The 15,163-nt window shown below is 47.5% G+C and overlaps 1 protein-coding gene across 1 annotated transcript in view; it reads right to left on the bottom strand.

Moving 5' to 3' along the window:
* MMP17 (matrix metallopeptidase 17) overlaps positions 1-12,903 on the bottom strand; it is a 112,858-nt gene extending 99,955 nt beyond the window's left edge. The window contains exon 1 of the mRNA XM_058158203.1: positions 12,098-12,903. Coding sequence (XP_058014186.1) covers positions 12,098-12,229 — 132 coding nt within the window. The 5' untranslated portion in view covers positions 12,230-12,903. The remainder of the gene's footprint in view (positions 1-12,097) is intronic.
* Positions 12,904-15,163: the final 2,260 nt, after the last annotated feature.

Genomic DNA, 15,163 nt, shown 5'->3' with positions numbered 1-15,163 from the left:
GGATACAATCAGGATCAAGTGAGGTACTAATACCATTCTATAAAGTCTTAGTAAGACCACACCTAGAATACTGCATCCAGTTTTGCACTATAAAAAGGATGCTGAGACTCTAGAAAGAGTGCAGAGAAGAGCAACCAGGATGATGAGGGGACTGGAGGCTAAAACATATGAAGAATGGTTACATGAACTTCGCATGGGTAGTCTAGTGAAGAGAAGGACCAGGGGAGACAGGATAGCAGTCTTCTAATATTTGAGGGGCTGCCACAGAGAGGAGGAAGGGGGTCAAACTATTTCCCAAGGCACCCGAAGGCCAGACAAAGAATAATGGATGGAAACTGATCAAGGAGAGATTCAACCTGGAAATAAGGAGAAATTTTCTGGCAGTGAGAACAATCAACCGATGGAACAGAAGTTGCCTTCAGACGTTGTGGGAGCTTCATCCCTGGAAGCTTTCAAGAAGAGACTGGACTGCCATCTGTCAGAAATGGTGTAGGGTCTCCTGCTTGGGCGGGGCGGGCGGGCGTTGAATTAGATCAGGGGTCTCCAACCTTGGTCCCTTTAAGACTTGTGGACTTCAACTTCCAGACTCCCCCCGTCAGCAGAGCTGGCTGAGGAACTCAAACTGAGGAACTCCAAGGTCCTTCCAACTCTGTTAATCTGTTATTAAAGATTTCATTTCCTGGGGAATGTCAGCATTTCTTCTCCGGTTTGGCCCAACCTGCATTTTCTGTAGCAAAATATCAGTGGTTTTGCCGGAGGACCTTCTCAGGTATTGAACCCAGAGCCGTCTTTTGCTTCTGCTGAGAAAGAAAGGAACCTCAGAGAATGCTAACTTGGTTCCTTTCCTCTCTTTTTTTTTTAACTTACAAACTCCAAATCGCTCTCAATTCTTTGATCTGGAAACCACAGCTGATCCTCTTAAAAAAAACATCAACAATCAATAATTCATCCCTTCTTTCCTTAGTTTATACTCGTCCGTGTTCTCACGAGGAGGCAAACGTCCGAAAGAACTCCTAAACGCGCCTGCTTTTAATGCGATTTGAAAGAATGAGAGAATTCAAGGACCAGAAAAAGTTTTGGGGTTGTTTTTTCTTGCTTTCCGGCCTTTCTTTCTCCATCATCGTTCCCACCTCGTTCGCTCTTAAGGTTTCTAGTGGGATCTGCTTCTTGCTACCCGGCTGATTTCAGCATGAAATGTGTTTATCAGTAGGAATCCAAGGATATCCAGCCACATACTTCAAAGAAAAGTACAAAAGTAAAAATCTTTCTCGCTTTTGCTTGAATGACAGCTCGTTATTTTTTTCTCCCCCCCCCGTTCTCTCTTTTGATCCTCAAAACAGCAATGAGAAACATATTTGGCGGCAGCCCGAGAGGCTTTCTGAGGTGAGTGGAGGGGTTGTGGGGTGGGGGTGGGGAATCACACCTTGTTCATTTTTCTTTCTCAAGTCGTATTTAGTTGCTGGATGTCCCCAAGGTTTCAAACAACAACAACAACCCTGCCAAATGGACCATTCAAATCTGTCCTATCAGCTGAACGGCCTGTGTCCCGTTGGTTGCCAAATATTTTTCAGCCAACGAGAAAATGTCTTTTACTATCCCTTCTTCCCTCCTCCCCTCCCCCCAAGCAGAGAAGGCAAGGACCCTCTGGCTTATGGACCCTTCAAAGATTTGATTTGGAGAAGCAGCCGTCCGCGTTGAGCCGTTGCAAGTTTGCAAATGCCTCCCGAGACGTGTTGGCGGAGGAGGCGCGTATTGAAACGAAGGGAACTGGAATTCGCTGATGGATCCTAGAGAAGAATGGATAGGAGTCCTTCTCTGGCGGGTGCCAACTCTGGAAGGCAAAGCCGAGCCAGGCACTAAAGTCAGCAGAACAGATTGCTGAGGCTGACATCTTGAGAAGGAAGTTGGCACTTTGCAAAAAAATAAAATAAAAAAAAAGGGGGGGGGCTTGGAAAAGCATGCAGTTTTGCCAGGAGAGGTTTAGAAGCGCCAATGGACAATCTGCTGAAGAAAATATAACTCTAATGGACTCAGAAGGGACTCTGGAGGTCTTCTAGTCCAACCTCCCTGCACAACTAGAAGAATCTATATATGGGGAGCCCTGGATTTACAACAGTTCCACAACACTGGAAAAAGCGATTTACGACTTGTGTTCCAGAATTGCAACCTTTGCAGCATATCCCCAAATGATCACGTGATCAAAATTCAGTGGCTTGGCAACTGGTTCATACTTATGGCGGTTGCAGCGTGCCCGGGGTCACGTGATCGCCTTTTGTCCAATGGGGAAGTCCGATTCAGCTTGGTTGTTTTCTTGCAGACGTTTCATTAACCAAACTAGGTAACATCATCAGGGCCAGAAGTGGTTGAGAATTGCTCCCTCTTTATATACTAAAGCAAGCCCCACTCTCTTCTGGAACTGATGATGCCACCTAGTTGGGTAATGAAATGTCTGCAAGAAAATAACCAAGCTCAAGGACTCCATAGTCCTCCTCCTCCTCCTCTTCCTCCTTCTCCTCTCCACAAACCCCCTTCCTTTCAGCACTGATTATGTTACCTAGTTTGGGTAATGAAACATTTGTAACAGTGGTGGATTTCACTTATCTTTGCTACCGGTTCGCTCATGTGCGCGTCTGCCACTTCTGCGCATGTGCAAAGGCTTCAATGCATGCGCAGAGCATATTTGATGGCGTTTGGATGGGTGGGCGGAGCCTCCCGCTACTGCTGCTACCGGTTCGCCTGAACCGGTGCGAACTGGTAGCAACCCACCACTGGTTTTTAAGGAAAAAACCAAACTCAGAGAACACCAAGTCGTCCTCCTCCTCCTCCTCCTCCTCCTCCTCCTCCTCCTCCTCCTCCTCTCAACAAACCCCACTCCCTCCTAGCACTGCTGATGTTACCTAGTTTGGCCAATGAAACGTTTGTAAGAAAACAACCAAGCTCGGAGAGGCGCAAGGACCACTCCAAATGAAATCTGCTGTCTCCCGTTCCCGGCCAAGAAACCTGGCCCAATTTATTTCTCTTGTATTAAATCCTGGCTGCAAAACCTCGGGCTTATATTGCAGGCTGTATTTTAAGTTAGACCTGAGTGTCTTAGTTGGAAGAACTATTCAATGATAGCAAACAGCATTATTTATTAAAGGAACTGGAGGGATTTCTACGGTATCCCAAGGCAAAGAAAAGAAAGGAAGGAAGAAAGAAAACCGCAGCTCAGTAATGGCTATATTATTCAAGGTATTATTCTCCTCTGCTTCTTTTCTTTTTTTTTTTTTTAAAAAATGTTTCTGTTTAATTTTGGTGGAGTGGGAACCGGTGCCACAACACAACAATGTGAGGGGCAGCCAGATTTACACAACAATTGAAAATTCCATCTATTTGAAAGGACACCAATTTTACAGAGCATTTAGAAAGATGTTATCGATTTATAGATCTGACAGCAGAAGTCTGAACACAGGATGGGGACGGGAGAGAAAAGGGTACAGGGGAGCTCTCCACTTACGACAGTTCATTTAGTGACCATTCAAAGTTACGACGGCACTGGGAAAAGGGACTTATGAGCTTTTTTCCACACGACCATTGTGCCATCCCCATGATCATGTGATCAACATTCAGGTGCTTGGCCGCTGACTCATACTTATGACCGTTGCAGTGTTCCGAGGTCATGGGATCCACTTCTGACAAGCCAAGTCAATGAGGAAGCCAGATTGACAACCATGCTACCATCTACCATGCTACAGCTAACATCAAAAACATCATTAAATAAGGACAGCAAAGAATGTTCTTTCTGCGCCAACTCAGTAAGCTCAAACTGCCCAAGGAGCTGCTGATCCAATTCTACAGAGGAATTATTGAGTCTGTCATTTGCACTTCTATAACTGTCTGGTTTGGTTCTGCAACCCAACAAGAAAGACACAGACTTCAGAGGATAATTAGAACTGCAGAAAAAATAATTGCTACCAACCTGCCTTCCATTGAGGACCTGTATACTGCACGAATCAAGAAGAGGGCCGTGAAAATATTTACAGATCCCTCGCATCCTGGACATAAACTGTTTCAACTCCTACCCTCAAAACGACGCTATAGAGCACTGCACACCAGAACAACTAGACACAAGAACAGTTTTTTCCCGAAGGCCATCACTCTGCTAAACAAATAATTCCCTCAACACTGTCAAACTATTTACTGAATCTGCACTACTATTAATCGTCTCATAGTTCCCATCACCAATCTCTTTCCACTTATGACTGTATGACTATAACTTGTTGCTGGCAATCCTTATGATTTATATTGATATATTGATCATCAATTGTGTTGTAAATGTTGTACCTTGATGAACGTATCTTTTCTTTTATGTACAGTGAGAGCATATGCACCAAGACAAATTCCTTGTGTGTCCAATCACACTTGGCCAATAAAATTCTATTCTATTCTATTCTACCAACGTAACAACTGCAGTAAGGTTTTAAAATGGGGCGAAACTCACTTAATAAACATCTTGCTTAGCCACAGAAATCTTGGACTCCATTGTGGCTGTAAATCGAGGATTATCTGTATTACAAACATAAACTTTTTCATAGGTCCATCTACTTCATTATTTCACCAAAGATACACCATAATCCATGACCGCAATGCCGGTTGACTTTCATCCTGGATAAACAGAATGCATTTTTAACAAATATTCCTCCACTAGCATTTCCGATGTGCAGATGTGCACAACACACACATATTTGCGACACTAAACGTTGCATTCCATTCTTCCTTCCAAGTTTCCACAGATGCTTGTTTTCGCCAACACAATTTGTGCAGCTGTAACGCACCACTATGGCTTTTTTCCAACAGTTTACACCCTCCCAAACCCCTTTCCTCCCCAATCGAAGACTCACAGTTGCTTTTACAGATTACAGATTAACAGAGTTGGAAGGGACCTTCTAGGTCATCTAGTCCAACCCCCAGCCCAAGCCGGAGACCGTACTACACCATTTCTGACAGATGGCAGTTCAGTCTCTTCTTGAAAGTTTCTAGGGATGAAGCTCCCACAACTTCTGAAGGCAACTTCTGTTCCATTGGTTGATTGTTCTCACTGTCAGTAAATTCCTCCTCATTTCTAGGTTAACTCCTTGATCAGTTTCCATCCATTGTTCCTTGTCTGGCCTTCAGGGGCTTTAGAAAACAGCTTGACCCCCTCCTCTCTGCGGCAGCCCCTCAAATATTGGAAGATGCTATTATGTCTCCCCTGGTCCTTCTCTTCTCTAGACTAGCCATGCCCAGTTCCTGCAACCGTTCTTCATATGCTTTAGTCTCCAGGCCTTTGATCATCTTAGATAGATTCAGATTAACAGATGGAAGGGACCTTGTAGGACATCTAGTCCAACCCCCTGCCCAAGCAGGAGACCCTACACCATTGCTGACAGACAGCAGTCCAGTCTCTTCTTGAAAGCCTCCAGTGATGAAGCTCCTGCAACTTCTGTTCCACTGGTTGATTGTTCACACTGTCAGAAAATGTCTCCTTATTTCCAGGTTGAATCTCTCCTTGCTCAGTTTCCATCCATCATTCCTTGTCTGGCCTTCAGGTGCCTTGGAAAATAGCTTAATCCCCTCCTCTCTGCGGCAGCCCTTCAAATATTGGAAGATGCTATCATATCTGCCCTGGTTCTTCTCTTCCCTAGACTAGCCATATCCAGTTCCTGCAACTGTCCTTCATATGTTTTAGTCCCCAGTACTGCAAAACCATCCCATATTTCCTTTATACTGGTGCTTCTCAAACTTTACGGCAACTTGAATGAACCATCTGCGGCTTTTGAAATGAATGAACTTTAAAAGGGATGGACTGCAGGACTACTAGAATTCCCATCATAAAGGTCCCCCAGTATGCTGGCTGGGGGATTATGGATGCTGAGATCCATCCTTTTTTCAGTTCATCTGTTTCAAGGGCCTTGGGTTGCCAATTCGCCTTACAAGATCACATTCCAAGATCACATTCTCTTTGGAAGAAAGAACACGCTCCTTATACGGCAATTTCCCATCATCAAATCACAAGATGCTTTTTATAATTTTCCGGGACGTCTCACTCAATTACTAACCCTTCTTGCTAGCTTCACCAAAACAAAGCCTTTAAAACAAAAAAAAAAAAATCATCCGAAAGGTTTTATTGGTAGGGCGAGAGCCGCTTAATCCTGCAGCGATCGGAGCTGAGGAGGAAATTGATCCCGCTTGCTTTTGCCATACAGCCAATCCCATTCCACAAGAGTTTATCTATCGATGACCTTTTCCGATTCTGCAGAGCTCGGATTTCCCAAACGGAGGGGAAAAGTTATCGGTGGAGAGATTCTGTAGTGCTCCAGTTTTGGTGAAGGGGTTTCGTAGCACGCAGGCAAACATGCCCCCTTGTAGGGAGCAAAATGCTTTAAAAAATTAGCAGCCATAGATCCCTCCCTCCTTTCCTTTCTTATCTCCTTCCTTTCTTCTCTATCTCCTTCCTTCCCCATCTCCTTCCTTCTTTCTCATTCCCCTCCCTCCCTTTCCCTCCCTTCCCCTCCCTCCTTCCCTATTTCCTTCCCTCCTTCTCATTCCTTCCTTCTCCTTCCTTCCTTCCTCTCCTCCCTCCTCCTTCTCTATTTCCTTCCTTCCTTCTCATTCCTCCTCCTTCCTTCCCTCCTCCTTCCCTATTGCCTTCCTTCCTTCCTCTCATTCCCTCCTCCTTCCCTCCTCCTCCTTCCCTATTTCCTTCCTTCCTTCCCTCTCATTCCCCTCCCTCCCTCCCTTCTCCATCCTCCCCCTCCCTCCTTCCCTATTTCCTTCCTTCCTTCCTTCCTTCCCTCTCATTCCCCTCCTTCCCTTCCCCTCCCTTCTTCCTTCCCTCCCGCCTTCCTTCCTTCCCTATCTCCTTCTTTTTCCATTTCCTTCCTTCCTTCCTTCCTTCCTTCCTTCCTTCCTTCCTTCCTTCCTTCCTTCCTTCCTTCCTTCCTTCCTTCCTTCCTTCCTTCTCTATCTCCTTCCTTCCCCATCTCTTTTTTTCCTTCCTTCTCATTCCCCTTCCTTCCTTCCTTCCTTCCTTCCTTCCTTCCTTCCTTCCTTCCTTCCTTCCTTCCTTCCTTCCTTGCCTGATTAGGTCTGAGAGTCTGAAACCCATTTATAGCTCTTCTTCTTGAATTGCCACTTTAATTCACAGAGCGTTGATACCATGCAACAGAAGTGGCTTGAACGGCCCCTAGGGGGCTGCAAAAGCTAGGTTTACATTTTCATAAAATAAAACAGAGGAAAGCCAAACTGTACCTGAACATTAAGCTGGCTCTGCTTCCTAAGCAAGACAAGGAGAGCAGAAAAGCTCCCTGAATGCTCTCCAGCAGCCTCTTCCAAGCTCCAAGAGAACCCAGATAATCCCAGTTCTAAATGCGCTAATTAGAAGGTAGAATTTCCAACAGAGTTTTTCATCCAACAACTATTTTGCCTTCCTTCCTTTCTTTTTCTTTCTTTCTTTCTCTTCCTTCCTTCCTTCCTCCCCCTCTTCTTTCTCTTTCAGCCTCTCTTTCCTTCCTTTGTTCCTTCTTTCCTTCTTTCCTTCCCTCTTAAGGACTGGGGGGGGGTCAGCCTCCGTACGACACCAATTATACTGGCTTGTACTTTGGCTATGCTCTCATGCGGCCAGCTTGATGCTTAATTTAATGGAAGTTGTGAACCCAGTTATGATGGTTGGTTGATGTAACAGGTTAACCCATCCAATAGATAGATCAATATAAAAACAGATAGATAGATAGATAGATAGATAGATAGATAGATAGATAGATAGATAGACAGACAGACAGACAGACAGACAGACAGACAGACAGATGACCCAGTTTTGGAGACCTTCCAGAGATGTGGTATTAAAATTACCTTTCTCCACAAGAAGAAGAAGACAAAGGTAAACCATTTCCAAAAATGCTGCAAAAGGAGCAACATTCATAAGGCTTCAAAACTGACTTGGAAGCATCAAAACAAGGAACCAGATTGGTGCAGTGATGAAAAGCACTGAACTAGAAACCAGGAGATTGTGGGATCTAGCCCTGCCTTCACTACAAAGATCTCTGGGTGACCTTTGGCCCGGTCCTACTCTCTCAAGCCCTAGGAATGGTGGCAAACACCTTCCAAAAAACCTTGCCAAGAAAACGGCATGGATGAAAGGATCAAGGGTGTTAGGAAGCGAGGTGGAGGTGAAGATTGGGAAGTGGTCAATTTAAATTGGCTTGGATCAAAATTACAAGCCCCAACAGACCCCCCCTCCATTACAAGGCCTTCAAAACTACAAGGGAGGGAAGGACTCTGGAAAAAAGATCTGATTTTTCTGCTCAGCGGTTGGCTCATTCCTATCAGCAAACTCACCTCCCAAATAAAGGAGAATATTTGTAGCTCAGGGTTGAAATGAGGGGTCCCTGATGCTCTCTGAGCTTTTCCGGCAGCTGTTTCTTTACCTAAAGTAGGTAACATGATCAGTGCTAGAAGGGAGTGGGGTTTGGAGAGAGGAGGAGGAGGAAGAGGAAGGAGGAGGAAGGGAGGAAGAGGACGAGGAGGTGGATTATGGGGTGCTTTTTTTTTTTTTTACATTTATATCCCGCCCTTCTCCGAAGACTCAGGGCGGCTTACATTGTGTAAGGCAATAGTCTCAGCCTATTTGTATATTTATATACAAAGTCAACTTATTGCCCCCCCAACAATCTGGGTCCTCATTTTACCTACCTTATAAAGGATGGAAGGCTGAGTCAACCTTGGGCCTGGTGGGACTAGAACCTGCAGTAATTGCAAGCAGCTGTGTTAAATAACAGGCTGTCTTACAGCCTGAGCCACCCACGGTGCTTGGTGCTCTCTGAGCTTGGCTTTTTTTCTTGCAGGCATTTCATTACCCAAACTAGGGTAATATCAGGGCACTGATGATGTTACCTAGTTGGGTCATGAAACACCTGCAAGAAAACCACCAAACTCACAGAGCACCAAGGACCCTTTAATCGCCCAAACCTTCAAGAATAAAGCAGGCATCAAGGCAACAGCAAAATGAATGAAGCATTTTCAGTGGTGCTAATGACCGTTTATGTTTGGACATTATTATCAGCTCTTTGCCATCAACCCAGCCATGAACATCTCCAAGTGACAAGAACAGCAGTTATGCATGAGTCTCAATTATATATCTATTTTAAAAGGAAGTAAAAGTAAAGGGACGCGGTGGCTCAGTGACTAAGACGTTGAGCTTGTCAATCGAAAGGTCGGCAGCTCGGCAGTTCGAATCCCTAGTGCTGCCAGCTCCCGTGACTTGTCCCAGCTTCTGCCAACCTAGCAGTTTCGAAAGCACGTAAAAATGCAAGTAGAAAAAATAGGGACCACCTTTGGTGGGAAGGTAACAGCGTTCCGTGCGCCTTTGGCATTGAGTCATGCCGGCCACATGACCACGGAGACGTCTTCGGACAGCGCTGGCTCTTTGGCTTTGAAACGGGGATGAGCACCGCCCCCTAGAGTCGGCAACAATGTATGTGCAAGGGGAACCTTTACTTTTACCTAACATACACCAATCGCTTTTCAGCATACCTACATCTGCACCCAAAATCACCTCAAACAGCCAGTGCCACCATGAATAAAATTTGGGCTCAGGAGAAGAGGAAGAAAAATAATAAGAGGGCGATTCAGAGTAGTAACAGGAAAGCGAAGCCATCTGGATTTGCATCAAACTAGTGGTTTTCTGCGTCTATATCAGGAGGAGGAGGAGGAGGAGGAGGAGGAGGAGGAGGAGGAGGAGGAGGAGGAGGAGGAGGAGGCGGCGGCAAAATAAATGCACGGCACTAGAACAGATTCACTTAATGAAAGCAATGTGGATTCTTCTCCAGATAAAAATACCAGCTGCAGAAGTAGATACCCCCAGGGAACAGTAAGAGTAGTCTTCCCTTAGGGAATGCTACCATTAACAGGAACTGTGGAATAATCCCCATTCAATATGGGTTCTCCCTAGGATTGAAAGTTAAAAAAAAAATGAACTCAATTTACTGATATCTGCTATCTGCTCCAAGATTGGAGAACTCACTGTCCTCCAGATGTTGCTGGAATAAGAACCTCTAGTAGGCAAGGGTGATCAACACTGAAGAATGCTAGGGGCCTCTGGAGGCCCACATATATCCCATGTCTCTACGTATTCCAGTTCACTAACTAGCAGAAGACACTCTCAACGTAGCTATCTCAAGATGTTGGGTGCTCCATCCGCAACCTCACTGATATGGTTCCTTTCCTCTGGAACATGGCTTTATTTGGGAATTGAAATGTTCCCTTCAAGAGATAGTTATGACCATTTCCATTACTCCAATCACTTGGGCAACCTTTATCATAGTCCTTAGTTATAGCTTCAAACGATCATGTTCTCGAGCCCAGCAGAATCTGTGAATCTGGTTCCACTTTCAGACGATCTCAATTTGCATCGGTCATTGAAGCTCTCTAGGCATCCCTACTGGAGCAGAAATGGCCAACCGGGGACAGTGCTGTCTTTTCCTCATCTGGGGCCTGCCAAATTTTGAGTAACAGGGTGGGAAGATGGAGGAGTCTGCCCATTGTAGAGTCCCATGACATGTGAGTCTCAAGAGCTACTAAAGATCAGCCTCCCCCTGCAGGTCTGGACCCTCAGCCATCTGTGACTCCCACTCTGCAACAACAATGTCATCCATACACATGCCAGCTTGAGCAAATACAACAGTTGATCACTCCCCAACTGGAAGACAGATCTGGCTCTTTCAAGACTGAGCGAGCACCATTTCAACCAGCTGCGGAAAGGACACCATTGTCCCCGAATGCCGGTTGTTACTCACCCATCTCCCAAATCAAGAGAAAGTGCTTCCAACTATAAACCAAAGACGGTTTTAATGGGTTGGAGGAATAAGCACGACGATCCCACGACACGGTTCGGGAGTCAGGAACTGCGTGCAATGTGTTGTGTTTTCTGGCTGAGCCATTTTGTAAAGCTAAACTGGGGAGATGCTTCTTCTCTCCCACCCCCCACCCACACACAGTGTCCTCTTCTCCCCGGAAAAAAAGGTTGCAGTTGTTTTTGGTAGCACAGCAGGGCGAGACAGGGGGCTGGAGGCAAGAAACGGAACCATCTCTAGATACCAGGGACCAGAGAAGAAAAGCCACCATTTCCTTCTCTGCGCGCAAGAGAGCGCCCTTGAGGATATATATATATATCCAAGTGATGAAAAAAGCCTTTAGTATCAACTCCAAGAATCGCAGGGTAACGTTAGACCAATTTAAGGTTTTTCATCTGCTTCCCACCCAGGACACGGAGAAAACACACGGAGGCTGAGAAAAGTTGGAATTTAAAGGAAGGGCAAGTGGGGCAGAGGAGGGGTCCCAGGTCCAGAGCAACCTTCTCCAGCCCTAGAGACACTGTGCAGGGGGCTAGTCCCTCCTGAGGTTCAACAGGGCTTCCTTCAAGTCCCAAAGAAATTGGAACCCTGGGGTGGTGGAATAAGTGGCATTAAACTTAGGGAGACTTCTTTACTAGGTGTACCCCGAAACAGAGAGCCAGGAAGAGGAGGAAGGTGCGTGAAAGCAATTCATGCACTTAGAACTGATCTGGAGGCTAAGAAGATGCCTCCGGGGCTGAGATGCAAGAACCGCAAAACAACCTGTTTCTCAGTCTCCCTCCGGCCAACCTGCTGCCAGCTCGGCTATGCCGACCAGCTTCCTCTCTCTCTCCCCCCCCCACCTTTTCTGGAGGAGATCCCCCCCCCCCGCCACCCCCACCTCAGAAGGAGAGACAATTTCTCTCCTTGATCTCTGCTGACCGCTGGAAGCCACAGGAGGACTGGAACAGCTGGCTTCCGATCTGCTCCTCCAAAAGGGGAAAGGAGCCGCACATCCTCTGATTTTTTTCCCCCACCCTCTGGAGGGACCCTCGCTAACCCAAGCGGGATCCCTACACCCATCGATGTTGGTGGCGGCGGAGTCCTGGCCCCGACCTTCCGATTGGATGAAGCGGGGTGGCTCGCCGCTGCCCCCCCATCCCCTGGAGAGACCCCTTCGCGCAGAAGAAACCCCCCCAGCCCCGGAAAAAAAAAAGAGAGAGAGAAACGAGCCCCAGGGCTCCACTTACAACTCCCCGCGCCAGCTCCTCGGCGGTGGGGATGGGGGCGGCCAGGGTCCGCCGCGTCGCCAGGCAAAAGGCAAGCATCAGAAACATCTCCTGGGGGGGCACACAGGGCCGGGACCAACAGCTGCCCAACATCCCTTTAGTCGTCTTCCACCACCGCCGCCGCCGCCGCCGCCGCCTGCAGCCGCGGGGCCGCCGAGGAAGGCTGGGGAAGACGCCGGGCGCCGCCGGCGATCCGCAAAGGGGAAGAGGCGGAGGGCGACATCCGCGTTTCAGCGCTGCCGGCGGGGACTGTCGCCGGGGGGAAGCCGCTCCCCTCGCAGCAGCAGCAGCGGCGGCGGCAGAAGAAGCAGCAGCAACAGCAGCCCCCTCCCCTCCAGCCCCCGCGCGTCCTCAAGCCGGGGGGCCGTCAAGAAGACGAGGACGGGATCCGGGGGGGGCGCAATTGGCCAATGCTTCTGCGGGGCCGGATGGGGTGGGGGGGGGTCGGGTCGGCGGCTCAGCTGTGCCCGGAGAACCAGCGTCAAGAGATCCGAGGAGTGGGATCCAACCAACGGCGTCGGTTCCAACTTTTTTGGAGCAACCGGTGAGCCCAACAGGCAGGCAGCAACAGCAGCGGACCAACAAGCGCTCCAAGAAGCGTCTCTTAGAAACGGAGTTCTCGGAGCTGCGAATAATCCGTGGCTGGCTCTGGATCGCGCCCGGCGGGGAGCGATCCGAAGCCCCCACCTCCACCCCTTCCCCAGCTGGGGTTGGGCGTCTCGCTCCGACAGCCGCCCGAAAAGAAGAAAAGGCGCGCAGTCGCCACCCAGCAACACAGAGACGCAGCCGCCGGGGCAGTGAAGGGAGCGCAGCTGAGCCCGGAGAAGTCCTTTCGGCCGCTGCAACGGAGCCTTGCGAAAGGAGGGCGGAGCGGGGGCGGCGGAGGGTGGGGAGGGTGGTCTCGGAGGCGTCGCCGGCCGGGCCGGAGGGGGCGCTGGCGAGCGGGGACGCGCGCTCCCGGCTCGGGCACGGGGCTCCCTCCCGTGCGCGACAAGACGCAGCGCAGCAGCGAGCGGGGGATGGAGGATTCCGCGTTGCCGGGGCGCAGGTTGTGCCTAGTCTGGAGAGGTTGGGGGGTTGGGGGCAGAGGGCAAGAGTGGGGTGGATCTATGCTGGGTCAGGGAGCGGGTCAAAGAGATGTTCCCAGCAAAGAGATGTTCCCAGCCTCCCAGAGGCGCAAGTCTTTTAAAAGAGAGTTTAAGCCATCATTAAAACGCAGCTTGTCGAAACTAGGCAAAGAGAAACTGCCAGATAAAGAGATGGAGTTGCAACTAGGACCCTCCCTAGTTTCTCAGGCTGTAAAGGAGGTGGCTGTATGAGAAAGACCCTGAGAAACAGGGTGGAGAGATGGTGTTTAGGGCAGGGGTCCCCAACCTCTCGGCCTATTAGATTATTAGAAAGCTCACTGGGGGGTGGGGGGAATGATTAAAAATAGTCTTATTTTTGGGATTCTTGATTTTTGGGATTCACTCTTTCGATGAAGGATGGAGAAACTTGGATCTGCAGATCGATTGCAGCTCATAATTGATTTATGAGTTTTGTTTAAATCATAATTTTATTGATTATTCATATTCTGCCTTTTACTATTTTTAGTAAACTCCAGAGTTGGTGAACTTATCCAACACACCTTCCTCTTCTTATTTTTCCTCACAACAACAGTCCTGTGAGGTGGGTTGAGCTGAGACAGGGGACCCAATCGGCTTTCATGCCTAAGGTGGGACTAGAACTCACTATCTCCTGTTGATTGGCCCAAAGTCACCTGATTGGTTTTCATGCCTAAAGTGGAACTAGAACTCCCAGTCTCCTGTTGATTGGCTCAAAGTCACCCAATTGGCTTCCGTGCCTAAGGAGTGGCTAGAACTCACCCTCTCCTGGTGATCGGCCCAAAGTAACCCAATTGGTTTTCTTGCTTAAGGCAGGATTAGAACCTCCAGTCTCCTGTTGATTGGCTCAAAGTCACCCAATTGGCTTCCGTGCCTAAGGAGTGACTAGAACTCACCCTCTCCTGGTGATTGGCCCAAAGTCACCCAATTGGCTTCCATGCCTAAAGTGGGATTATAATTCACTGATTCCTGACATCTAGCCGGTGTCTTTACTACTAGACTAAAGTAGTGGTGGGGTGGAACTTAATGTAGAAGCAAAGTTGCTTCTCTCTTAAAGCTCCGCATCCAGCTAAATCAAGCTCTTGAATTCTGCATCCCCGCCTTTTGCATTTTCTGAAACCTGTATGATTCCTCAGTCAATAGGATATTATTTTTATTGATTCACTTTGGTATTTATCTCTCACCTTGCCATGACGATGCATAAGGCAGCCTCACACGTTTTTAAAGAAAAGCAAAATTAAAATATAACTCTGCCAATAAAACAGGAGGCACGGCACAGCCATTGAATAGCCCCATAAAACATATCCCACAAACAGCACATATTCCACAAATAAAATGTAACCTGAACAGCCCTAAATAAGAAGACGGGGAAAATGGTTAGAATAAAATATGTTGAGGTTGCAGCCAGGAATGAAGCAGCCTGTGATGTCTCTGTGTTGGGTGTGTGCCTAAAGACACTGATATTGTCACTTAATCAGATGAAGAGAAGGAGTAAGAGGCACAAGAGCAGGGACTTGAAAATGGAGAAGAAAAGAATGAGAAGAGAAGAGAAGAGAAGAGAGGAGGAGGAGGAGGAAGTAAGGAAGGATAGAATAGAGTAAAGTAGAATGGAGAGGAGGAAGAGGAAGAAGGAAGGAAGAATAGAATTGAATATGAATATGAATAGAGGAGAGTAGAATAGGTGGAGGAGAAAGAGGAAGGAAGGAAGAATAGAATATGAATAGTATAGAAAAAGGAATAGAATAGAATAGGGTTAGAATTAATTAGAATAGAAAAGAATAAGATTAGAGTAGAATAAGAATAGAATAGAATAGAATAGAATAGAATAGAATAGAATAGAATAGAATACGAGGAGGAGGAGGAAGTAAGGAAGAATAAAGTAGAGTAAAGTAGAATGCGGAGGAGGAGGAGGAAGAAGGAAGGA

This window comes from Ahaetulla prasina, chromosome 15, assembly GCF_028640845.1.
Source record: "Ahaetulla prasina isolate Xishuangbanna chromosome 15, ASM2864084v1, whole genome shotgun sequence".
NCBI classification, from domain to species: domain Eukaryota; kingdom Metazoa; phylum Chordata; class Lepidosauria; order Squamata; family Colubridae; genus Ahaetulla; species Ahaetulla prasina.
The sequence above is the reverse complement of the archived record's forward strand: the minus strand, read 5'-3'. Positions and strand labels throughout refer to the sequence as shown.